General features: G+C 40.2%; 1 protein-coding gene across 1 annotated transcript; it reads right to left on the bottom strand.

Annotated features, from left to right (window-relative positions):
* Positions 1–53: 53 nt before the first annotated feature.
* On the bottom strand, positions 54–26,043 carry RNF149 (ring finger protein 149). Its single transcript, XM_038550988.1, has 7 exons — positions 25,587–26,043; positions 14,312–14,562; positions 13,142–13,210; positions 9,153–9,235; positions 6,954–7,050; positions 3,581–3,776; positions 54–1,332 (listed from the first exon to the last, which is right to left on the bottom strand). Exons 1-7 carry the CDS (start codon positions 26,041–26,043, stop codon positions 1,289–1,291), a joined length of 1,197 nt encoding a protein of 398 aa, XP_038406916.1. The 3' UTR covers positions 54–1,288.
* Positions 26,044–27,967: the final 1,924 nt, after the last annotated feature.

Raw genomic sequence — 27,967 nt, 5'->3', positions numbered from 1 at the left:
TCCAGATGCAACAGTTTGGGGGAAAAAAAAAAACAAACTATACACAACTTAGATGCAGCTATAAAATAAATTCTTTAAATTTAAGTAATTCTATTTTTCTTCTCAATAGGCATTTATTTTTACTCACAAAATAAACATATACACAGCAACTAGCTTAGAAACAACAAAGGACAACAGTTTCAAGTTAAAAAAAACCTCTCCCTCACCCTCCTCAACTTCCACCTCCAAGAAGGGAAAGGAGAAGAGAGTGTGTGTGTGTGTGTGTGTGTGTGTGTGTGCTTAATCACTTTGGAAAACTTAAGAGCGCAGTCTTCAAAAGCGTTACATTAACCTGACCTTTTCACTTACAAGAACAGCTAAGATTAAAAAGGATAGATGATTACACAAGGTCATGATTATTAAGTCTGCTTTAAATCAATCAAAACTGACTGCTTGCTTATTTTGTAACAATGATCAAAATTCTCCATCTATCCCCCTTTTAATTGTAAAGATAAAATCGTAGTTGGAACCAATATATTCATCATTTCCAAAAGTCTCAGTCTGCCTACTCTATCTCCTTAAGGCAATGAATTTATTGCTCATGTGTGATGCAGAATCTTAGTTCTATTTGTAGAATAAATGGACAAATTTCCCTCTCCTTTAGGTTGTCACAAGAAAGTAAGAATTAAAAAGGAAAAATGCAAATCCTAAAGTCATCTAGTGCTTTTCCTATAATTCCAAAGAGGAAACCAGAAGTATTCTTAGGTTTCAAAGTCTTTATCTGGTAACATGGAGGTTCAAGAAAGGTATAGATTTCTTTCATCTCATTCACAGGTTTAATGTTCTAGAAAAGTCTTTCCTCCAGGGAAAACTCATGATCAATTACTGAACTGAATTATATAATTCCAATTCCATTAGTCTAAATTCAGTTGCTTAGCCTAAACTATCCTTGAGAAAGAAAATAATCCTGTTTTCACAGTACCGAAGCAACTAGTCTACTATTCAGAAACTCTCCCCCACCCCATCCCTTTTAGAGTGCCTTCCTAGTGGTCTCTGTAATAGTCCAAAGCAACATACTGTTTATCATAAATGATACATTTTAGTAGATAAATATATTAAGACTAATCAAAACGTCTCTTTAAGAATAAAATATCTTAGCCCTTTGTATATCAAATCAGAACCTGAAAGGTAAAAGGATGTACATTATTTTCAAATATACAAACTATGTGCTAAAGTTAAAAAAAAAAAAAAAAAAAGTCCTTTAATTCAAGCCAAAGCTCTGTCCATGATGCGGTCACCAGGATGTGCACTAGGAGATGGGTCCTCCACGTTGAAGGTCACTCCTGCCTGTTTCTACAGCGAAGCAACAAAATCCAGTGTTAGTCCCTCAGCATATTCAAACTTTAATTACACTAACACTGTGACTACATGGATGCCCTAAGTTAAGAAACAAATTACAGAAAAATTTAAATAAAATTTACATATAAAAATAGCAACCCATTCCAGAAAGTCATGAATAATATACAAGTATGTTTCTCATATATAGTATGAGAGGTTTTCTAGTATTAGCCTAAACTCTGATCAGCATAGTGCTATAAAGAAAAGACACAGTCTTAGTTGGTGGCATTAGTGTAGGTTTTCAAAAGTAAACCAGGCAACTATGATGACGATGATGGTGTCACTGCTCATGAAAACAATGAGCATTTACTGGGTTATAGCTGTGACCCAAGAGGTCTAGGATGTTATTATGGTCATTTTACATATGATTAAACACAGGCACAGAGAGGTTAAACTATCTTTGAAGAGGAATTCAACAGACTGGTATTACTAGGAAGAGTAGCACGAAATAATTTCAGCACTAAATTTCTTACAGTAATAGAATACTTCCTTAAATACAGAACCAAATATTTGAACTCACCTAAAGTCAGAGCCAAGGTCAACTAGATAACAGAAGGAGCACTCACCAGAGAAACACTCTCCAGCGAGCAGTGTACCACTAATAATTTGCATGTTTTATTTCTAGTTGCTCCTAAGAGCCCAGTAAATGTTTTCTCAACTTCAAGGCATACTATACACTGGAAGTACTAATGTCTGCCTAAAAGAACTGATTTCTCCAATTTAGTATTTCTCAAATTATATTGGTACAATGATAAAGTAGAAAAGAACATTATTATTTAAATTACCTGTCAACCTACTGGTGAACAAATAGTTGGAAATTAAAAAAAAAAAAAAAAAAAAAAGGACAAAAAAAAAGAAAATAGCAAGTAAGCAAGGGTGCATGCAATGGCACATGCAAACACGCATAGAGGGCCCAGCTTCAGAAGGAATCTAACATTCTATTGTTCTATAATCTAGCTTACTTTTTCCACCTTTACTTCTATGCATTATTTCACATGATATCATCTTAGTTCTGAGAGAGGAGGAGAGACCCTGAGAAACCAATGTACGACAGGTAAAAAGAATGCACGAAAAAGTAGGGGACTGCTTTTGAAGGACATTTAGTCAGGACAAGACTACCTATCAATCTTTAATTATCTCAAGGGTGGTCAGGTACTAGAGAAAGGAAATTCAGTTTCTTTTCTGGAGACTGACGGCAATGGCAAAAATTACAGTGGTATGTACTTGGGCTCAATTTGATGGAATCCCTCAGGTGGTTCAGTCCCAAGAGGAGGCTGGATGCTCCCCTTCTCTTCCACAATGTGGTCTTTTTCCTTTGGTACCAGTTTAAACTAAGTTCTAATATTTCTAGCTATCTTTACATCACAGATCCTAAACATGTCAAACACAAAACTGATTCAGTTTGAGTAGCACTGACTTGGAAAATATGCATCCTCTTCTCATAAGGCCAAATTCAAAATTAGAAACATCAATCCTTCCCAATCAGAATAACCTGTAAATTAATTCAATTGTAATAAAAATTCTGGGGCAGCCCAGGTGGCTCAGCGGTTTAGCGCCGCCTCCAGCCCAGGGTGTGATCCTGGAGACCCAGGACCGAGTCCCGCGTCGGGCTCCCTGTGTGGAGTCTGCTTCTCCCTCTGCCTGTGTCTCTGCCTCTTTCTCTCTCTATGTCTCTCATGAATAAATAAATTCCTTTAAAAAAATTGTAATAAAAATTCTAATGGTGTTTTCTTTCACTTGGCAAATAATTTGATAGAATCAGGATCCCTGGGTGGCGCAGCGGTTTGGCGCCTGCCTTTGGCCCAAGGCGCGATCCTGGAGATCCGGGATCGAATCCCATGTCAGGCTCCCAGTGCATGGAGCCTGCTTCTCTCTCTGCCTGTGTCTCCGCGCCTCTCTCTCTCTGTGTGTGACTATCATTAAAAAAAAAAAAAAAAATTAAAAAAAAAAATTTGATAGAATCATGTACCTACCACATAAAAAGAGCTTCACACATCAAGAGAAACAACAGGTTACCTAACATCGCATAAGTGATATTCTCCCCATCCTTCAACACAGAAAAACATCCAAAAAGGTATTTATCAAAATGTTAAATGGTATTTGCAGGTGTGGGATGATGGTTTTCACTCTTCCTTTATGTTTTTCTGTATTTTTCCCCCCAACTGCTAACATCATTTTGTTTTATGACCTGCAAGGTGCTTACCTAGTAAGGCTGTGTTTTCACTTGCATCTTCTTTAAAACTGGCATCACACTGCGGTGCAGAATCACTAGTGGAAGACGATGGCAAACTGCTCCCCTCACTTCTGTCATCTTGTAAAGTAATACTCAAATTTGCAGCCAAAATGCTCCCAGGGGTAGATTCTGGAGCAGGCGTCTCCTGCACATCCTCAAGCTCTCCCTTGAGGAAACAAAAGAAAATACTTTGTCTGAGTAACACCACCAAAGCTTACCTGTCATTTCATAACCATTACTCATGATTCCTACAAAGTATTTACTTTTATACACAGAATATGGCGAGAATATTAATATCTTGAATGAATTACTTCTCAGCAGCTTTCCAAGACCTAAACACTGTTCATTTGAAAAACCGTGTTTCCCCTGATGTAAGCAATGCCACCTTTTAAACTTTTTATGGACCGAAAGTGAAGCTTTGTCCTTGCTTCCTGGACAGATGTGGTCAATCAGCCTGGCTGTGGTGGTGTTTGGATGACTGCTCCTAACTGCCCTGTCTTTACTGCAGGTACTGGGGTTTTGGGGAAGAACACTGTGTCTGACAACAGGGGGCTACAGACAGCATGTGGTTCACCTAAAAAGAATCAGCTGTGGCTCCCTAACGATGGTGTCTATCAGCTACTAGTCTACCTCTAATGCCCCCATCTGCTGCGTTCAAGAAAAAAATAGAATAAGGAAAATGACTGCCCAGTTTCCAACGGAGGCTCATCCAGTACCTTTCTGATTAATGCCAGAGTCAGAGCCACATGTGAGAGGAAACCACTGGTGAGGTAAACTAGCAAAGGAGGGGTGACGGTGGGTTCACAGAGAGCATGGGCTTCACGTGAGAACACAGTGCTGGTTCCACCTCCCTCCCCAGGCTCTCGGGGCCCCCTACTCTCACTGCTGCTCCATGCAGTTCCAGAACTGCCCCGCTCCTGAACCACATGATACACAGCTTCCTTCTCACTGGTAAGTAGCTGAACATCCTTAAAACCTAATACCAACGCACCAAGCCACAAATTGAACTGAGTTGCTGTAATGTCCAAACTTCCAACCAGCGTACCTTCATCTGTTTTCCCAGACAGTTACCAAAATACCCACCAAATTTAACACCTGCCGAGTCTCAAAGCGCACATGGTCACACCCTCATCTGCAATATACTGATCTGTCACACAAATCCTTTAACACCCAGCTCAGACTCCTCTCATTAAAAAACCACCCTCTTATCGTCCCACTCCATGTGGCAGAGTAAATTCTTTTTCCGAGCGCCACAAGCTTCAAACATACCTCCTTTGCAGCTCTGTGCGTGGGTGTATGCCCTGGCCCCCACGGTCCAGAAAGTGAAAGCCCACAAGCAGAAGGGCTCTGTTTTACTCATCTTTGTCTCCCCAAGTCAAGTTCCGATCTAGCACCTGAGAGAGCACTCCTCGGGTACATGCGTGCTGAATGAATGAAAACAACAGTGACAAATGGCGCATGGAGGAGGTTGTAGCTGCCAATGCAAGGACCACCTCTCAAGTCCACATGAAGGACCGATGGCAGCCCTCTCACCACAGCTGTTTTCCTGGGAGTGAGAACTAGTTACCAAACAGTGTGTCATAACTGTCTACAACCCAATGCAAGAGGGGCAAAGGGACTCAAGAAAATGGCACACTTGTTAATAATTGTAAAAAGCAACTAAGGGCAAGACAAGCTAATTTCTTAAGAGTTTGATTTAAAGTCCCTATAGGTATCTGTTCTTCAAAAAAAGAAATCACACTTCCTGGGGACATACTAGTCAAGCTTTCTGAAATTAACAATTCTAATAAAGTAACCCAACCTGATACAAAATGAAGAATCTTCATTGTTCATGTATGAAATATATGCCTGAAGATTCTCTCCCTCTGCCTGCCCCCGCCGCCCCCACTAGTGTATGCATGCACACACACACTCTCCCTACATAAATCTTAAAAAAAAAAAGAAAGAAAAATCTAATTCACAGAAAATTACAGTGGCAATCAAGGCAGCAGTCTCTGAACTATCGTTTTAAGACTCTCCAAACTAGAAGGTGAGAGGACACCTTGAGGGCTTCTGGGGCTATAAAGTGCATGAAATGCTTATCACAGAAGACCTCCTCGTGGTTTCTAACTGTATCATAAACACTATTTAAAAAACCCTAAAAAAAAAAGTTTAGCAATAAGAAAACTCCATGATATTTAAATTACTTCTTCCAAAGATCTTTATTTTTTTAAAAGATTTTACTTATTTTTAGAGATTGAGACAGACAGCACAAGCAGAGGGTATGGGCAGAGGGAAGGAAAAGCAGAATCCCTGCTAAGCAGAGAGCCTGATGCGGGACTCAATCCCAAGACCCTGAGATCATGACCTGAGCTGACAGCAGATACTTAACCAACTGAGCCACCCAGATGCCCTTCAAAAATCATTATTTCAAAACTATTTACTAGTTAATCAAGAATATTTTAAGACATTAATATACAAAAACTGTAAAAACAAAAATTTTAACAATCTAGAAAAATCCATTTTTTTTTTCTTCTATATCTCCCCCTTTGAACGGGATTATTAGTTAAAAGCTTGTACCCTGGAATTAAGCAAACTGTGTCTGAAAGAACATTCCCAAATAACTAGCTGTGTGACCTTCAGTGAGCTGCTTGGCTTTTCTTTTAGTTCAAGTTCCTAATTAGTAAAATAGGGAGAGAAACAGTACTTACCTCCTGAAGTGACTATGAGGGTATGATGTAATAATGTACATCAGGCCCTCAGCACATGGCAGGCTACTATTAAGCACCCACTTTCACTCTGCCCTCATGTCTCTGTTTTGGGAGGAAGGTCCTACAACCACCTAAGTACCACAAGCCAATGGAGCAAATTCCACACAGGACCAATTTCCCCAGCAGGACTTTTTTTTCCCCCAGCAGGATTTGATTTTCAAACCCAGGAATCTGAGACCTGGGGTCAAGAAGTGTTGGCTTCAGTTTCCTCATATGTAAAATATGCATCTTGAGCCAGAAAATGTATGAGGCTCCTTTCATTTCAAACATTTGTAATTCTCATTTATATGAAACTGATGAGCATATATACATTCTACAGGGCAGGGTAACAAAATACATTGCTCTAAGCAATTACAAACTCTCTGGGGGGAACATCTAGCATATCATCTACAATCACAACGGCAGTAGAGTTCATTAATTTTTTGGAATGTCTTAAACATTCATTTTTAATCAGGAGGAAAATTTCTTCAGGGAACCACAAAGATGTTTGAAGGAGCACTTAGTCCATTCCTCTTGCCTCTGGTCAGTGATGAAATTGAATCGCTCAGGAAGAACCGGGGCAGAGATTGAATATAAACAAAAATGTAACAAACCCAATATCCCAGGGCTTTGATGACATCAAGTTTACACATTGGACACGTGCGGTGATCCAAAAGCCATGGGTCAATGCATATTCTATGAAAAATATGCCTAAAAAAATTAAGTATGTGTTAATGTTTTAAAATAAATGTTTATATCTTATAAAGGAAACAACACATTCTACTAACTCATCTTCTCAATACAAGTAAAATGACTTCAAATCAACATTTTATTTTCACTTACTCTATGTAATTATCTATTCTACTTTCCATGTTAAACAGAATCTGGAACTTAAAGGGAAATTTTCCCTTCACTCCGCAAAAATAGCATGGTTTATTTTCACTTCATGCTAGGTTGTATTTTTCTGTGCCTCTGTAACTTACTTTCGAGCCTTTTGGGAATAAATATAGCATAAGAAAACCAGAAGTAAACTAATAATAATAAACTGAGAGTATCTTATATAAGTTCATGAAATTAATCAAAAAGAAATACAGCAAAATATAAACAGATCATCTTTGGGTTTTCGGTTTTTAAAAAAACACTTATTTTCTGTCTTAACATATTTTTGTATACTCTACATTTTTCTATAATGATCACTTTCAGAATTAGAAAAAGAAAAACTGTTTATGTATTTTCTTTCTACTCACTTATGGCTAACTTTGCCTTCTATGTGGTGAATCTGTTTTCCGCAAGAATGAAGATGAGTCAGGAAGAGTGAGTATAGGACCCATGGCTCTATACTAGCTGTGTGACGTGATACTGGGACTCTGAACTAGTTGCTTAACCTCTGCACCTACACGGCAGGCTATTCTCAGCAGCAAATAAGTAACATGTTTACAACAGTGCTGAGCACAGTAAATACCGAGTTCCTCATTCATGCTGTTCTATGAAGACCTTTTCTTCATATGGAAGTCTGTTAGTGCAGTTAAAAACGACAGTACATAATTATATAACATAGTCTAGCCCAGCTGGTCTTCTGATCTTTCCATCCTCAAACTGAAATGAAACTGACCCAGTGGAATAATTTTCACAAAAACACAAAGGAAATAGGTTGGCTTTATTGGGAAATATTGTTAAAGCGTGGGAGAAAATGAGGGGAAATAAGTAAAAAACCCCAGATCAGGAGATCAGGAAATGAGCATAAGCAACACTTTTGTTGAGGGTAAAGGACAAGACCCAGCAGGGCAGATCTAGTGTTGCAAAGGAAGTGAGCCTCAGGCTGTTCATTTGTGCTGCATCCCAAAGCATCATTCTTAAATCAGAAAGACTAGCCCTAAACCATCCTAGATAAAAATTGTTTTCTATTTTAAAAACTTTCCACAGGACACACTGAGTCTAATTTATTAATAGTACCCACCACACCAACCTCAGATAAAAGCCTGTAGACTGAAGTTAGCTATCTTTATTCTGGAAACTTTTGTTATTCTGATGTTCATTTGTTCATTTGTTTTTTCTACAGAATTACTGAGAACTTAATCTACTATAGAGTATTTATATACATACTACTTATGTAGTACTTATGTAGTATCATAACTGTAATTACATATCAATTTCTGACCTGCTTCTAATAGGTTGGAAACATAATTAAAATTGATCAGGCTGAAAGCATATTATAATTTCTATACACCCTTCTGATAAAAGCCATTCTTCTAAACGGTTATCAGTTAATCAAAGTATCCCATCATTAAAAAAAATGGAAATCTCAACTTCCCACTGCTAATGCAAAACCCCTCTCACCTAAAGTGAGAAAAACTTATTTTGCAGAACTCCCAAAAGAACTAAAACTAAGGGTGTAAATAATAGCAAACCACTGCCCTCCCTGACCCACTCTCTCTGCTAGCCACTTCTCGCCCTTTCCCTAGGGTCCTCACGAGTCATGCTTCAGTTTCCTTGCTCCCACACTGTACATTTTGCACAGCCAAATATATGATGGAATTCCCAGGAACGAAGCCTTGTTTCAGACTAAAGGCCAATCCATGGCAAAGATCTATAACAGGTCTGCCTTAGGGCCTGCGATCGCCTAAGCAATTTTAAAGTAATATAATCCAGGAGCCTAGAAGGCCTGAAGCTTTCTTCCTAAAGGATGAGATGATCACAAGATCATTACGCGATAGCAAGATCCTCACGTCATAAAAGGACGCGTTAACACTTTTGTCAGAAACCTGAAACTGATCCAGTAATTTGTAGCATCTCGGGAAGGATAAAAAACATACTTGCACGGCAGAATTCTGATAATGTCCTTTACTTTAAAATTTTCAATACACACTGCACAGTTTTCAGCATCGACATCAATTCCCTGTAAAAACGAAAGGAAAAAGTTCACTACATCCTTGCTACATGGTCTATGCTTGATAAAACTCACAACGTCCTGGATAAAACAATGACAAATTCTGTACTACAAGGGTACAACCAGGAGCTAAACACAATCTCTACTTAGTATTTACTGTTACCACTGTCCAGAGATTATTTAAGGAATCTAGCTGAAAAGGAAAAAAAGTCACTGTCTACCTAATCAGACACAGTTTTTAGATAATAGGTAGTATTCACATTTTAAGGGTTGTAGAAATACAAATGCCTACTTTACTATGATAAAAATTATTTTTCATATATAAAACTTATAGAGAATATCCAGTAAGATTGGATTTCTAGAATCATTTCTAGAATCATTAAAAACAAAAAGAGTACTTTCACTATAAAGAACATAGTTACAACTTGCAAATGAGAAAACACAAATGGTTAAATATCTGAAAATACTCCCCTCACTAGTAATAAAAGAATTATAGATTAATATAAATTACCATTTTTCATCCATCAAATTTAACAAAGGTAAAAATAAATAAAACTTGCCAAGGAAGAAGTCTTGTGACAAAACTTCCACTTCTAAGAATCCATGGGTCATCAACCTTTTTGGTGGTATGCACCCTTCCTCCATTTCCCTGGGTACCCCCCACAGGAACCACCTGGCCTTATCCCATCAAACAAAGCAGGCACGGCCAGAATGGTCATCTGACCCAAGACAGGCCAATGAGATGCTCTTTGATTCTGGGATGGACTGAAGAACTACCAACCAGTGTCTGCAAGTAGTTCCAACTTTAGCAAGTGTATTTTATGGGAACACAGCTACCCTGTCCTTATATAATTATTTTAAAGATATACTGAGACATGTACATCACTTGTTAGCAAGCAAGCAAAAACTGATTATTGTTATCAAAGACTGTATTAAAATTCCATTAACAATACTTAAAATTGTATCTTGCTGCTAAAGTAAATATCATTTATCATATGCCATACAAAAATGATGAGATAATTTTTAAAGTCCCTACTGGCTGGTAAGCTTATCCATTACTGTGAATGAGTCCATAAGAAAAGAAAAACTAGAAAACAAATACCTGGACAAGTTCTCTAGAATTGGACAAGATGTAGATTTAAGAAAACACAACATTTTTCTGTATAAATTTAATCGGAATCAGAAAATCCATGTCTGTGGTGGCTGGCTGGCTTGATCAAAGCATGCGACTCTTGGTATGGGGGTTATGATTTCGAGCCCCACATGGGGTATAGAGATTATTTAAGAAATAAAACTTAAAAAAAAAATCCATGTATGTATCTCACGGACCATTTAGGGATCTTTTCTTAACCATTATTTTGACAACTTTCAAATATAGTCGAATCACGTTTTCAAAAATGTTCCGTACCAAGAAATGCTCTGGCAGCATGGCAGCTCAGTAGGTTAAGTGTCTGCCTTCAGCCCATGTAATGATCCCAGAGTCCTGGGATTAAGCTCCACATCGGGCTCCCTGCTCGGCAAGGAGTCTGCTTATCTCTCTCCCTTTAACCCTCCCCTGTGCTCGTCGTGCTCTCACACTCTCAAATGAATAAAAACAAACAAACAAACAAACAAAAAAACCTCTGTATAGGAAGAAAATACTATCAATTTACTTATGTTCTCAAAGACTCAATTCAGTATATTATTCATATAAGTCTGTCTGCTCATATTTAGAGACAGAGATTTTCTGCTACGGAGAAGACATAGTCTAAGGGGAACATAAAACCGCATGCTCATCCAGCAACCAACTATGTGCAATGTATATAGAGTTTGTCACAGGCATTCACTGGAGACTCCCTCTTCAAGGACCCTCAATGATCTGCACATCAGGTGCTAATCTCAAGCCATGACATGAGAAACTTGTTTTTTATTTATTTATTTTTTTTTACTTTTTCTGTTCAGTACATCTTCATGGGAAGAAACCAGTACCCTGCACAAACTATTAAAATTCAACTCTTACTTCTGCATAATGCATTAGGGAAAGAATGGAAGTCAACAATATAATTCCAAGAGTATCTTCATATTAAATACACTAAATAAACCATTAATATCAGAATCTAAAGCTTAGAAGAAAATCAAAAGTTTATAATTTAATGAGTATTATTTCTGCTTTAAACCTTTAAGTTGATCAAAAGAAGGGATACATAAAATAAGTACAGTTATTCTTTCTCTTTTTCGAAGGGGAAGTGGAGGGTGGAATAGATGAAATCTCAACAATTTGGTGAGATGAAATGAATTTCAAAACAACAGAACCAACAAGTCAACACACTTATCAACATTTCAAAACACAGAAGACAGACCGTTAAAAAACTTACTACTACTGCATTAGCAACTGTTTTCCTCTTAAAGAATTGATCCTCTGGGGCAGCCCCGGTGGCTCAGCGGTTTAGCGCCGCCTTCAGCCCAGGGCCTGATCCTGGAGACCCGGGACTGAGTCCCATGTCGGGCTCCCTGCATGGAGCCTGCTTATCCCTCTGCCTCTCTCTCTCTCTCTCTCTCTCTCTCTGTGTCTCTCATGAATAAATAAATAAAATCCTTTAAAATAAAAAAAATTTTAAAAATAAAAAATAAAAAAAGAATTGATCCTCTAAGAATCTGAGGTTCTGGACTTAGGATCTGTCCCATTCCCAAAATGCTTTAAAACTCTGGTATGATTTTGACCTTTTATGTCTCAAGCTGGCCATGTCAAAAATGTTTATTTTTTTAAGATTTTTTTTTTTTTTTTTTTTTTGACAGTGAGTATATATAAGCAGGGAGAAAGGCAGAGGAAGCAGGAGAAGCAGGGAGCCTGAGGCAGGGCTGGATCCCAGGACCCTGGGATCATGACCTGAGCCAAAGGCAGACGCTTGACCGACTAAGCCACTCAGGTGCTCCTAAAAATTTTTCTTTCTTTCATCCATTCCTTCTAAAGATTTTTTATTCATAAGAGACACACAGAGACAAAGACACAGACAAAGGGAGAGGCAAGCTCCCTTCGGGGAGCCCTATCTGAGACTTGATGCCAGGACCCCAGGATCATGACCTAAGCCAAAGGCAGATAGATGCTCAATTGCCGAGCCACCCAGGTGCCCCCATTTCTTTTCTTTTCTTTTTTTTAAGTAATTTTAAGTATATCTTTTCTACCCTTCTCTACAAATTACCATTTTTTTCTTCCTGTAATTAAGGGAATCAGAGAGAATGGATACATAGCCTCAGATTTAACAGAAATGAATTTAAAGTACCAAAGGTCTATGGTCTAAGGGAATTTGAAGTTCTTTACCTTCCTTAGAGTCATCTGGGTTTTACCAACAAGTAGAACTTTTCTTAGGTGATGGACATGTCAGGCCTGTCCAGTATGGTAGCAACCAGGCAAGAGGGTCATTTGAGTATTTAGCATGTAGTTAGTGTGACTCAGGAATTGAATTTTAAGTTCAATTTCAACCATTTAAATTAAAAAAACTGTACACAACCAATGGCTACCTTATCTGGTGGCACGGGTTTAGAAGGCTCTTCATATGTGCAACTGAATTTCTACTAACCCTTCTCTAAAATGAACACATGTATGCAAGTTAGTACTAACTCAAACTAGCCAAAACTCCACATGTTCAATAGGAGTTTAACAGGCTGGAAAGTTTTGTTTTGTCTTTTAAAGATTTTATTTATTTACTCGTGAGACACACAGAGAGAGAAGCAGACATACAGGCAGAGAGAGAAGCAGGCTCCATGCAAGGAGCCCTATGTGGGACTTGATTCTGGCACTCTGGGATCACGCCCTGAGCCAAAGGCAGACACTTAACCACTGAGCCATCCAGGTATCCCAGGAAAGTTTTACTTAGACATATGAACAGATGCATACTGTAGTCTAAAGGAAACAAACAAAAACCGTGAAAATGTTACCTTTTCTCCATGCTTTACAGTATGAAGTGGAAGCTGGCCAATGATTTTCTTAGCTTCTTTCCTATGGCTCTTAGGTAGGAAAAATATTATTATCACTAAAAATTTTGTCATTATTTTAAAAAATTCATATACACCACAAAAAAATTTCATTTAAAAAACAAAGTTAAATGACTACAATGAAAATAACAAACATTACCACTTACATCTTAATGTATAAAATAGCCACATTTAACTTAAGAGCTGTTTGATCAAGAATGTTGGTATAGCGGTGAGCATAGCTGCCTTCCAATTCTTATGTTTAAATATTGGCAAGAGAGTAAGAAGCTGAAGATGGGGGGAGGGATCCCACTGATTCATCTACTAATGCCTGTCTCTAAAACAAAAGAGGCTTTCATCTAGTCAGCAAGTTCAAGATATCCCAGAAATGACAGAGCCAGAAAGAGTGGCTTTTCAAGACAACAGGATAAGTGTGAAATTCAAAGGTTTGTGGATGCCTCTGGCTCTTCCACTGCCTTTCTCTTTGCTGTGACAGAGACACTGTCTCTCTGCAGAGAAATGGCATTGAAAGTTGTCCCACAATGGAAGCCAGGAAGCCCCTCCTACTCTGCTCCCTGCCTTGGGGCCCAAGGTTCTCCTTGTTTTATTTATTTATTCATGAGAGACAGACAGAGAGAGAGGCGGAGACCTAGGCAGAGGGAGAAGCAGAGTCCATGCAGGGAGCCAAGACTGATGTGGGACTTGATCTGAGGACTCGATCCTGGGAATCCAGGATCACGCCCTGGGCCAAGGGCAGGTGCTAAACTGCTGAGCCACCCAGGGATCCTCATCTCTTTGTTTTAAACACAGAACCAGGTCCACTCTACCAAAGGCCTATTTATTATTCGTTCATGTCTGAAAAAAGGGAAGGAGGATATTTGCGGGAGCAAAACATGCAAAAAGTGACCCCATTTAAAGGTATTCAATTTCCCACAGAACAGAAAATTCAATGTATTCTAATTAAAAAAATTACTTAAAAAATTATATTAATTAAATAGTGTGAGCAAAAATGAAATTAAGAATATGGTCCAAAAAACCCCACAAAACTCTAATATAACTTCAGGGAATACATATGAGAAATACTTATGAACTATCTTTTAAAAAGCAAAGTTAACCAAAATTACACACAATTACCTGACTTCCAAACTGTGAGCCAGTGTATAGGAAACGCTGTATATAGTAAAATATCAGCCAGGCTAATGAGATAATCATCATGGTGATGAAGGCGATGGCCACAAATACCACAGACTGACCACTGATAAACTCTTGTACATGACGGGTGCCAACCTCTATGGTCATTTTGACTGCAATGCCTTTCTGCACCAGATCCAAGATTTCTCTTCCTTTTGGATAGCTAACCATAATGACCACTATATTTCCTGTTCCTGTAGGGAAGAACAGAGAAAGTCAATATGAAGAACGCAAAATGAGATACAGAGACAGGTAAGAGAGAAATATAAGAGTACTACAGCTTGTTCATTATATAACATTCAAAAACTTACAAAAAAAATGTTTAATTTTCAAGGGAGACATAAGTTAGCAAAACTGGTACCAAAAGAGAAAACAGACTGATTACATTAGAATTGGAGTTAAGTCTCTAAAAACTACCCCCCAAAAAGTAAAAGCTCCACTCAATTTTACAAGTAAATTATACCATCAAAACTTTAACACTGATGGTACTAAAATTGTTCAACAGCAGAGTAAAAAAACTTTAACGTTCAAAAAATTATTTCTAGATAATAAAGCCAAACATGAGAATAAATCAAGAGAACGATACAAACTAATTTTACCTATGAATATAATATATAATAATTAAGCATGCCTATTAATCATATGGAAGAATCTGAGAATTTCTACTTTGATCACTATTAACACTGGTCTAAAGACATGAGCAGATATAATACAAAAAAATATATATAGGAAAGAAGAGGTAAACAATCAGTTTACATAAATCTATGTATAAATTAATGTAATAACCATAACATATCAATAGGACTCTTAAAGCCTTAAAAATGCTGTTTCTGACATTCATCAGGAGAAAAATAATCATGAATGATCAGGAAGCCTTTTTAAAAGTAGAACCTAGACTAAGCTTTATAATTAAAGTAATTAACAGTGTGGTAGTAGCAAAGGAAGATAATCAAAATAATGGAATAGAATCAAAAGTCCAGAAATTAGACCCAAATATAAAAAAGAACTTAGTATATGATAAAACTGTAATCTTAAATCACTGGGGTAAAATGGATTATTTATAAAAACATGGTATGGAGATAACTGGGTATTACCTGAAGGAAAATTTTAAAAAGCTGCATCCCTTCCTCACAGTCTATGGTAAAGTAAGTTCCAACTAAATCAAAGATTTAAATATATATGAGAGGAAATAGAAAAATGAAAATTTTCCACATCTAAAAAACAGCAAAATCAAGGAATCAAGATCAAAAAAGCAATGGGGGGGGGATACATGTAACATACAAAGAAAACAATTTCCTGTAAGAGAAAGAGTAACAGAAAAAGGAAATGACGACAGTTTGCAGAAAAGACAGAAACTTTTCTTTAAATATCAGCTTTAGTGAGACAGAATTCACATGCCATAAAATTCACCCTTTTGAAGTATACAATTCACTGGTTTTTAGTATATTCACAAATGCTGGGTGACCATCACCACAATCTTTTTTTTTTTTTTTTTAAGATTTTATTTATTTATTTATGAGAGAAAGAGAGAGAGTGGCAGAGACATAGGCAGATGGAGAAGCAGGCTCTGTGCAGGAAACCTGATGTGGGACTTGATCCCAGGACCCCGGATCATGCCCTAAGCTGAGGGCAGACACTCAACCACTGAACCACCCAGGCGTCCCACCATCACCACAATCTAATTCAATAACATTTTCATTGCCCCCAAAAGAAAACCTGTATGCCTCTGCAGTCACTCCCCAACAAATAGATTCTAAACACATGAAAAGTCATCGTACAAATGAAAACATTAAAAAGATCTTCAAGGGGTGCCTCGGTGGCTCAGTTGGTTAAGTGTCTGCCTCTGCCTCAGGTCATGGTCCCAGGGTCCTGGGATGAAGCCCCACATTGCGGGTTCCCTGCTCAACGGGGAGCCTGCTTCTCCCTCTCCCTCTGCAGCTCCCCCTGCTTGTGCTCTTTCAAATAATAAAATCTTTTTAAAAACCTAAACAAAACAAACAAACAAAAAAAACCTAAACAAAACAAAAAATTTAAAAATCCTTTTTAAGACTTGTGATGGGATGCATTTTGAAAACCGAAGTTGACAATATCCTAAATAGAAAATGCATTTAATACTCCTTACTGAACATCACAGCTTAACCTACCTTACCTTAAACAAGCTCAGAACACTTATAATAGCTTACACTTGGGCAAAATCCTCTAACACCAAGCCTATAGGAAAATGCTATCTCATGTAATTTACTGAATATAACACTGAAAGCAAAAAATGGAATGGTGGTCTGGGTATAGAATGGTTGTAAATGTATTGGCTGTCGGCCTTTATGATCACATGGCAGACTGGGAGCTGGGGCTGCTGCCACAACCCAGAATCATGAGAGAGTATTGTAGGGCGTATCGCTAGCCCCAGAAAAGATCCAAATTCAAAATTTGAAGTGTGGTTGCCACTGAATGTGTATTACTTTTGTGCTACCATAAAGTCAAAAAACTGCCAAACAAACCATAGTTAAGTTGGGGACCATCTGTACCTATATGACTGGCAAAGATCAAACAGTTTTGATCCTCTATATTGGCAAGAATGAGCACAAATCTGCACTGTTGCACAATGCAGGGGGAGTTTATTATTACAATCCTGCAGGGAGGGCAATGGCTATCAAAACATGTTTATTTATTTATTTTCCTCAAGAAATTTAATGCACAGCTCTTTGATTCAGCAATTCCATGTCCAAGAACTTAATTGCACAGATAGACTTGCATATGTGAACAAGAGGTATCTGTAAAGATATTTGTTGTCAAATTTGTTTTCTCTAAGTTTTTGCTATCACAATCTAAACATCAATAGGAAGAGGGTTCCCTAAACTACAATATGTGTACACAGATTGAGGTGATGACTCTATTAGTATGGACAATACTCAAGAGGACAGAAGAGGAAAAAAGCAACATGTCAAACTATGTGGATGATAGATCCATATGTCACATCAATTTGGACTGCTTCTGGAAGGCGGCCCAGAGACAAGGGATCCTGATTGCGTCTGAGGAGAAGAGCTGCACACAGTAAAAAGTCTGTACCATGTGTGCATATTACCTCTTCGAAAACTAATTTTAAAAATATACATAAAGAATGTTCTCTGGCATCACTTTGAAACTGCATTATAACAATTTTATTGCAGAGAGAAACTTGATCTGTAGCAAATCCACTGTGACCCCCTGCCATCAGGATTTAGTTACTGAAACATTAGAAGGGCACCCTTCTAAGGTGGCTCTTGCCTGGAGGCCGATCCTTTGACCCAGGCCAAGTGTCACTTAGCAAGAACTGTATTGGTTTCCTCACTCACACAGTCTGCCATGTCATCACTGGGGAGATACAATAAGGAGGAAGGCATTTCCTGCCTTCAGGAAAACAAACATCTAGAAGCTGAAAAACACAAGCACAGAAATAATTATTATGGCAGTTATACCACTTCTAATTACATGGCACTTTATAAGCTGAAAGCCTTTTTCATAAACCTCTTGTGGAAAATTTCAAGCACACACTAAAGTAGAAAGAACAGTTTAATGAACCCCATGTGCCTATCTCAGTTAAAAAGTTTTATACAGAAAACAAATCTGTATCTATGCCACATCCACAGCTACATAAACCCTCCAGTACAGACATAATGCTCTTTGTGTTAATTGGGGAAAACCAACTTTGAAGCACTTTCATATTTACATCTCACTTGAATTATACAGGCCAAATTATCATTTCACAGATGAGGGCTCAGAAATCTGAAAAGAGTTGCTGAATGTCATATACCACCTGGAAAAGCCAGTTCTAGGGCCTGAAGACCCAACTCCCACACAGTATCTCTGCCCTGCCTTCCCCTTATGGGGGACCAAGGCTTCAGAGCCACACAGGATGGGTTCAAATCTCACTGTTACCCACTGTCTAAGTCTGGAGAAAACTACCCTCTGTGAGAATATTTCTTCAGCTATAAAATGAGAATGAGAATTTTTCTATTTTGGACTATGGCTTATTTACTAAGAGAAGAATACAAAGAGCTACAGAAAATGAAGTGATAATTTTGTAAGAGGTGGGAGAGAACTTTTTCCCTATGAAGTGCACTTGAGCTACACCTTGAAGGACAGGAAAAGTTGGCTGTGAAATCATCATAAAAATGTATTTAGGATGGTTAGTGATCCAATTTGGTTAGTGACTAAAATATAGTTGTCCCCCTTTTCATGAGGGATACATCCCAAGATCCCCCCCAGTGGATGCCTAAAACCGCAGATAGCACTGAATGCTGCTATGTATACTATTTTCTTTCCTTTATATACCTATAACAAAGTTTAATGTATACATTAGGTACAGTAAGAGATTAACAACTAATAATAAAGTAGAATTATTATTGTTCTGTACAAAAAGTTATATAAATGTGGTCTCTCTTAAAATATTTTGTACTGTGCTCACACTTCTTGTGATGATGTGAGATGATAAAATGCCCACATGATGAGATGATGTAAGGTTAATGACACAATTATTATGACTTAATGTTAGACTACTTCTAACCTTCTGACCTATGGTCAGAAGGAGGATCATCTGCTTTGAGATCCAGGTTGACTGGGAGTAACTGAAACCCATGGATAAGGGGGAGAACTACTGGATATGGAAAGGCATCTTGTATATCTCTTTATCCCCAGTGCCTTACATAGAACCTGGCACGCAGAAAGTGTTTAATAAAAATTTGTTGAATAAATGAATGAATAAATGAGAGGTAGAAGACGAATCAAGATTAGAGAGGTTCCTGAACACCAAAATTTCCAAAGGGAGAGGCTACTAACAACACTGATTATCAGAGGGATACTCTGAACTGAAAACACTTGCATTGGGCAGCCCGGGTGGCTCAGCGGTTTAGCGCCGCCTTCGACCCAGGGCATGATCCTGGAGACCGGAATCAAGTCCCAGAGTCCCACGTCAGGCTCCCTCCATGGAGCCTGCTTCTCCCTTGGCCTGTGTCTCTGTCTCTGTCTCTCATGAATACATTAAAAAAAAAAAAAAAAAAGAAAGAAAGAAAGAGAGAGAAAACACTTGCATTATAAACTTGAAATTATTCACCTAGTAAACTAGAACAGTTCACTGAATTAAAAGAAATCATGAAAAAAAAAAAAAAACAACCTGTGTCTACGATGATGGCTAAACGATTTGCTATACTAATTATAGCAACAAGATTGCTTCTGGAAACTATTTTAAATTAATAAAACTCAGAATGAAGACTCATTCTATACCATGATTTGCTTTTCTGGAACATTTTTTGGGTTCAACTGGAGGCAGAGTAGCTGAGTAAAAATGCACTAGCTTGGAGTAGAGTCACTGTGCGTACAACCTGGAAGGGGTATCAGGCACAAGCACCTCATTTGGCCCCACCCTTATCTCCTGACACGCTGCCACCTCCTCAGGCCAATCCTAGAGGGTCTATCACAGCTTATTTTCCATCTAAATAACAGTTTGTTCACAGTACACAAAAATTCAAAGACTCAGGAGAGAGAAGAGAAAGCTTAGGATTTTTCTTCCCTAGGCCTTAACACTCCTACCAGTCATGCTTATGTAAAAAAGGTCATCTAAAAAAAAAAAAAAAAAAAAAAAAGGTCATCTAGTACAATCCCTCTCCCTCCCCCAAAGTATCTATACCTCTCACCATTAGACAGCAAAATATAAAGGCAGTTTATTTTTGTTCTACTTAGCAAAACGACTGTATACAGAGTACACGATGATAAACCTACTTGTCAAATAATAAATACCAAGTATAGTACTCTTTTAGCAAGCCAAATTATCCATAATATAAGACTTTTCTGTGCCAAAAATAAAGTTGCATATATTTCCGTTTCCTTTCAAATATCTGTGCTCCTCTCACCTGTTGCTCAAAAACAAAAAAGTAAGAAATCCTGTCTTGGTCAATAGGTTCAAAATTCTAGAGATTACATATGAGTCTAGTGTACCATTTCTCTCCTTTCAAAGGAAACTATATAGATTTCAGCAATCTTTTGAAGGGGGTGGGAACTACTGAAATATTTAAAGTGGTAGATTAGATTTCTGCTCTAGAAAACTAAGTCAGGCAGCAACAAATACATCTTAGAGTCCCACCAAAAGAATCCCATTAAATTTCAGGTTTTCTTTCCTTCTCGTAACTTCCATACTCTATCTTCTGCCCCCTAACCTGAAAAATTCCTGGTCAAATCTTTAAGATTCAGCACAAGCTCAACTCAAGGCTTTTCAAACCACCCACTCCTTTGTGCCTGCAATGCATCAGTGCCTCTTAGATACAGCTCTAGCAGGTGTGTAAAACACCTACTAGAATTTCTTTATGAGTCTCTCTCCATCACTAGACGAGTACTACCTGTTCTTATTTATTAGTTCTTGTAGCCCAACATCATGCAGTGATGACCCACAGAAGAGTTTCTGCATGAATAAATCTACCTGAAAAAAACTGGCTAAGATATCTTCTAGTATTATAGTTGAAATACTGCAGTAAGGAAAATATTAATACAAATAGTACACCCAATAAGTATGCAAATGTCTCTGAAATTTGAAGGTATTATGCGAAACAAATGTTTTTATGGTTGGCTAGGGAGTGTCAGGAGGAAACAAAAGCAAATGCAATTCTTTTCTTGGAATTTTAAACTATGTTTTGGATAATTCAACTTGCTCAAAAATATTTTGTATCTGTTGAATATGCAACTCTTTGCAGGGCTCCTAAAAGCATTATTTTATCTCAGGGCTTCAGCCTTTTGCAATGTTATTCCTGTCCAACCCCCACCTTCCACACACCACACACACTCAGAGGCACCTTCTCTATCAACGTGTCCTTCAACACTCAATCTTTCTGGGAATCATCTTAGTTAATCCCTCCTTCTAAGGGTGCCTGTGAGATGCCATTTGTCTTCCTATAGCAGCAAAATACATACTTCAAATCCGTATTTTTGGATCAATTGAGTATAGCATTAAACATCATCAAAAATTTATTATTCATAAAAAACTACTTACCATTGTTCTGCAAATGCAAAGCTCTACGTCTTTGTCATCTCCCTCTACCCCAACTCTAGCCCCTTCTTCAAACATAGCTTTAAGCCTTGCCAGCACCTGGCACTCAGTAAACAGCTGTTAACAAAATGAACGAACTAAACTGTATAAAGAATGAATGAATCTATTCTTAAGAGGCCATGCCAAGATTTCGGCTAAAGGATCATCCTACTTATTAATCAACAATAATTACACTAAGGCCAATACTCTATAAAAGCTTTCGTTTGCATGATTTGACTTGTATCAATTTTTACTCATCTTGGTCAAACTAACTTCTAGTTACCCTTGCAGTGTCTACTTTAGAAGTCCTTCCTTTATGCTTCTTAAGCATTGTGCATATAATTCCATCAAGGTCCAAACCATATTGTCTGGAAAGTTGTTTACTGCTCCCACCAGGTCAGAAACTCCTCAAAGGCAGGCAGGCGTCTTATGCATTTCTATATTTGAGCAAGCACAATACTTGGCCCAAAGGGGCTACCCATTATTCTGTGTGCTAACATAAAAAGAATTAACTATAATTAATAAACAGAGAATTAGTTTAACAGTCTGTATAGTTGTTCTGATAGATTATCTTAAAGTCATGGTTTTATTTTTAGAACCACAATAAAACACTGATTTATACCCAAAGTATCTTATACTGGATTTAATAGAGTCAAGCAACAGGCTTAAGAAAAACTGGAGAATTCATGGGAAAAGATCATCATGATTCAATTTACAAGCAGCCACCTCTACCTACTTACAGAACAGTTCTACATAGGAACACTGAAAGCAAAGAAATCTGTGGTTTTTACTGCCTCCAGCCACATTCTGAAAAAAATGCAAGAAACCTAACTTTAACTGCATTCAAGGTTCCGTGTAACATTTTAAATTCAAGTATGTTAAAGCCAGTTTGTCTTCTGACTTAATTCCATTCATTCCATTCTTAATGCTATTCCATTCTCAAAAAGTCATGATACATTTATATCTATACCCTTGTCCCCAGGTGGGCCAAGTTCTGTGAAGGTCATTCCTTTCCATTCCTATAGTCACCATTACAGCATTGGGCCTTATACAGGTAGTTGAACCTTGAACACCACAGGTTTGAGGTGTGTGGGTCAACTTATGTATGCACGGATCTTTTTTTCCCAATACAGTTACAGTAAATGTATTTTCTCTAATGATTTTAATAACATTTTCTTCCTCTAGCTTTATTCTAAGAATCCAGTATACAATACATAGAACATACAGAGGATATATTAATTGACAGTTTATATTATTGGTAAAATTCTAGTCAACAGGAGTTGACCATTAGCAGTTAAGTTTGGGGGGAGGGAGGAGTCCAAAGTTATACACAGATTTTCCACTGCTTGGGGGGGTGGTTCCTCTAAGCTTTGTTTTGTTCAAGGTCAACTTTATTTCTACTTGGATCAGCCCAACACACTGACTAGAACCTCTGCAGGTTTTCCTCTAGTTAATCTACTAGTCACAATGTTACAAATTAATCTCCCTTTAAATCAGTGGTTCAAAATATTGGATTATTTGTCATCACTTCTCCCCCTAGACATTTGGTATTCTCCAGAGACATTTTTGGTTGTCACAACTGGAGGAGTTCTATTGCAAGCTACTAGGTGGAGGCGGGGGATGCTTAACATCCCATAGTGGATAGGACAGCCCTTCCCACAACAAAGAATGATATGGCTATATATACACATCCCAACCCCCCCCCCCGTTCCCCCCCCCCCCCCCCCCCCCCCCGTTACACTGGACCTGTTTCTTTCTCCATTAAAATGGGGTTAAAATACCTACATTAAGATTGTCGGGAGGATGAACTTAGCTGCTGTATGGAGAGCACTAAGGCACAGTGCCTACCTACTGGGTACTTTCACACATTAAAAAAAATTGCTAAAGCTGTTACTTTTGTCTTTTTTCTCAAACAGAATGATTCTCACAGTAAAAAGGCAAGAATGGACATCTAAAATTTATTTTAAATATATATTTTTAAAGATTTATTTGTTTATTTATTTATGATAGACATAGAGAGAGAGAGGCAGAGACACAGGCAGAGCAAGAAGCAGGCTCCATGCAGGGAGCCCGACGCAGGACTCCATCCCGGGACTCCAGGATCGCACCCTGAGCCAAAGGCAGGCACCAAACCACTGAGCCACCCAGGGATCCCCTAAAATTTATTTTAAATATTAAAAGGATTTGGGGATCCCTGGGTGGCTCAGAGGTTTGCACCTGCCTTCGGCCCAGGGTGTGATCCTGGAGTCCCAGGATCAGGTCCCTTGCATGGAGCCTGCTTCTACCTCTGGCCTGTGTCTCTGCCTCTCTCTCTGTGTCTCTTATGAACAAATAAATAAAATCTTTATAAATAAATAAACAAACAAATAAATAAGTGATTTAAAATAAACATCACTGAGGTGTTTTTCAGGGCCTGGATAAATTATGTCAATTACGAAAGCAAGCAAGGTGGCTGAATCCTAGTTAGAGCAAGTGCTATTAGCCTGGAAAAATGTTAACGTCATCAAAAACGCACTAAACAGATTTAGAAAACTGGAGCTGATGTGCCTGCCACTGAAAAGAAAGAGTCCAAATGAAGATGTTGTAGACTCAGAAGAGACTGCAAGGACCCAGAATCAGAGAATCCTGACACACTAACCTCTTTTCCTCAACAGAACTACTAAAACTGGGAAAACACCATCAACAGAATGTATTAGGAATGCTCTCTGAAATCTGACAAGGCTTTTCATTGTAGTTTTATGGAAACATGGCTTGGGTACAATGACAATTTGGTAGACTTGTAATCACTGGAATAACAGCACCAAACATGATGCCTTACCCAATGTCATCACGTGAGAATCTGCTCCTATTTCCTTTCCAAAACCACTTCCCTCTCTGGCAACTCAGAAATTCCCCCTCTACTACCTGAGGCTAACCCCTCCAAAGTACCTAACACATGACCTTCTTAAAGACCTAACTCTTGCAGACCTAACTCTCTCTGGATCTCTTCATCACTCCCATCCCATCAACCTTTCTCTCCTAGATCTCTACATCACTCCCATCCAATTTCAATATGCCCTACCATGGTCCACCCTAACCCTCCCTTGCCCTGTAATTTCTGCCCACTTCTCAGCACCTCTTGAGCCCTCAAAGTCAACCTTCTTGAAAGAGTTGTTCTAACAGTTTTCTCACCTCTCAATTGATTTCCACTCCCATCACTGCTAAAGTAGTCCAAAACTAAAGTCTTTCTTTTCTGTCCTCATTATAGTTAAGTTCTAACTTGCCTTTGCGAAATCGAAGCAGAATGAAAAAAGTAAAGGAAAAAGGATGTCTGACTTGCAGCAGCAGCAACTTTAAAAAAAAAAAAAAAAAGACTTTAATCACAATAAATTCAAAATGAGTCATGTTCTTAGAAATTACAACAGAAATATGCTCACTCTGCTGGGTACTGGTCCTATAGCACTCGGATTTCAGTTCTGAGGACGCCTTGCAAAATAAAACTCTTAAACTGTCATCAGTGCTTGAAGATGCAACCTGTTGCCCTGGGGAATAGGTGCGTGGGAAGCGTTGCCTGGCAAGGAGCAAGATCTCCTCCTGAATGAACACAACCTGAAAAATTTCACCTGAACCCAAGACTCGAGGAATCGGATTGCCAGTAGGGCCAGTATTACACCCTCCCCTCTCTTGCAACTGAGAAACTCCCCCATCTCTTTAGATGAGAAAATCAGAAGGCATATCTGCACTTAAACCAGGTTTTCTGACTCAGAAGTTCGGAATACTCAAGACACATTTTATGTAAGGGGGGGGGGGGCACCAAAGTTCGCCCAAGCCACCACTTCAGCGCACTTGGAAGGAGCTTCAATTCCTACCCCACCTGACTTTATGAAAATGATGAATGGAAAGGGACCCATGATTAGTAATCATGAGACTTTCCACCACAATCCTCCCCGGGTGGGTTTTAACGTCTTCCGTCCTCCCCACGGCCCCCTGCAGAGGGCCCCTCCCTTCACCCGAAGGGCCCAAGGCGAAGATCTAATCTCTCCTGGAGGCCCGCCTACCTGCCAACGCAGCCGGGGGGGCGGGGGGGGGGCGCCGGCGCGGCCCGAGCTCCCCCCCCCGCCCCCGACGGCCAGGACCAAGCCGCGGAGAAGCCCCGCCGCCTCCCCGCGTCCCCCGGCCTGGGCTCACCCGCGTGGGACATGGGCGTGGTGAGGTTCCCGTGGCCCTCGTCGTTGTAGAGAACCACGGCAGACGCGTTCCTCCGCGCCGCCACCAGCACCTTGTCCTTGAAGGTGCAGCCCCCGCGCGCCACCAGGGCGACCCAGGGCGCGCCCCCCCGGCCGCCGGGCGCGGGCACGAGGAAGCGCGTGTCGGGCGCGCAGCCGTCGGGGTCGCGGTCCGCCGCGCGCGGGACGCCCACCACGCCCTGGGCGGCCTCCTTGGGCGAGCTGTCGCCGAAGCGGCCGCTCTCCGAGACGCTCCACACCGTGCGGTTCGTGCGCGGGTCCACGTACTCGGTGCTCACCACGGCCGAGTACCACTCCAGCGCCCGGCCCCGGGCCCCGGGCGCGTACAGGGCCAGCGCCAAGAGCGCCAGCGCGCCGCGGGCCCCCACGCCCGCCTCGGGCCGCCGCCGCCACGCCATGGCCCCGCCGCCGGGCTGCCGAGGAGGACGGCCTCCCGCGGAGCCGGGGGACGCGCGCGCGCGAGGCCCGGAGCAGGCTGGAGAAGCGGGCGCTCGCCGCCGGGCGGGGAAGAGCTAGGCCGGGCGGCGGGAGGGGCCGCGGCGCACGCGCACCTGGCGGGGCGGAGACGGGGCGGAGACGGGGCGGGGCGAGGGGGCGTGGCCTTCCCTGGCCCCGCCCCGCCGGGCCCCGGCCCTGAGCGCTCGTCCTCGGCCCGGCGGCCCCGCGACCCCGGGGGACCCCGCGGACGCAGCGGCCCGGTGCGGCGGCTCGCGCGCGGCGTCTTGCTCCACGCAGGGCGCGGTGGCGGGGGACCGTGCTCAGGGCCCCCCGAAGGCGGGGGAAGTGACCGTCGGGGAAGCGGCCGAGGGGCGTGGGCGCGCGGTTGTGTTTATGAAGCGTGGACGGTGCAGTGCAAGGGGCGTGACAGAGGCCTTGCCTGTCTAGAACCAGGCTACATAGATTTTCCATGCACGTTTTGTGACCCATTTTTGTAACACCGACCGATCTCTTGTCGCTTCTCTCAAGCCTTGTGCTCAACCTTTTCTACTGTATTTTATGTATAATCTGTAGTTTTGAAATAAGTGCATGAAACTACCTGTTTAGATGAGCACTTACATTGTACAGCAGTAAATAAAGCAAACGCTGGATGGTAGTCCGTTTGGAATTGCAGTGGCTAAAAAGCCTTACTGCAGCAGGAAAAGTTGAGACTGAATTTCCGACTGATTCATCTTCCTCCTTCTACGAGGATCTATAATTGAAGGAAGTAGAATGTTGACACTCACAGCAGTGGTTTTTGTTCGGCCTTAAACCTCACTTTTTGGGGCGTCTGGGTGGCTCAAGGCAGAGGCTCAGCCTTCAGTTCGGGTCATGATCTCAGGATACTGCTCTGATTGAGCCTCAGTGGGGAGTCGGCTTCTCTCTCCCTCGAATAGATAAATAAATAAAATCTTTAAATTAAAAAAAAGAAAGAAAGAAACCCTCACTTTTCCTTTTTGTTATCAGCCTCTCTTGGACTGCATTTTAAAACTGCTCGAAGGTGCAGCCTGGCCCACAACCCATAGCTCCCCTTCAAGTGGGATCCCCTTTCCCTTTCCCATCAAGAAACTAGTTTTAAGAGGCTGAAAGGGAGGCAGAGGGCCTTCCCCTTTTCCCAGGTCTAGAGCAAAGGAGGTAAGTTACAGTGTTCATGGCAGGCTAGAGAACAGGTCTCAGGACCCCTACATTATGCTCCAGCAAACAAGATACTTGTAGTTCTCAGAATATGCCTTTGTAGTGTCATGTTATGCCTTTGCAAATTCATTTCCTTCTTTCTAAAATCCTCTTGCTCCTGGCTCTTGACCTGGCAAACACCAATTTAATCTTCAAATTTTATCTCTAAAGCGATTTCTTCTATGAAACCTCTGGTTCCTAAAGACAAACTTGGGTGGTCCTCCTGTTTTCTGTGTTGCTTGTGTAAACCACATTCCAGACTTTTTTCTTTGTCCCTATATTTTTTTTTCCTATAAATTTTAAGTGACAAAATACAGGATATATTGTTTACTTGCCTTATACATTAATGTTGAACCAGCAATACTGCTTTCCAAATACAGGTTTTTAGCCTTCTTGCAATACTGCGAGTTTCAAGACAGCAAGGATTGTGTCTTTGGTGTTTTTATGAACCTAACCTCAGCAAGCACAGTGTCCTGTGTAACCCGTGTTGGTTAAAGGAGCAAAATAGCTCTTTTTTTTTTTCTTTCAGAATTAAGGACTTATGATTATTTACAGGTTTGTGGCTTAAAGACATTCAACAGGTTAAGACCTCGCAGCTCTTAAGCCTCGAGGCTCATCCCAGCTTCTTGGTTTTCCTTTCTTGATGACCAGCTTGAAGCCTGTTCCCAAGCT

This window comes from Canis lupus, chromosome 10 (assembly GCF_011100685.1).
Source record: "Canis lupus familiaris isolate Mischka breed German Shepherd chromosome 10, alternate assembly UU_Cfam_GSD_1.0, whole genome shotgun sequence".
Lineage (NCBI taxonomy): Eukaryota > Metazoa > Chordata > Mammalia > Carnivora > Canidae > Canis > Canis lupus.
The sequence above is the reverse complement of the archived record's forward strand: the minus strand, read 5'-3'. Positions and strand labels throughout refer to the sequence as shown.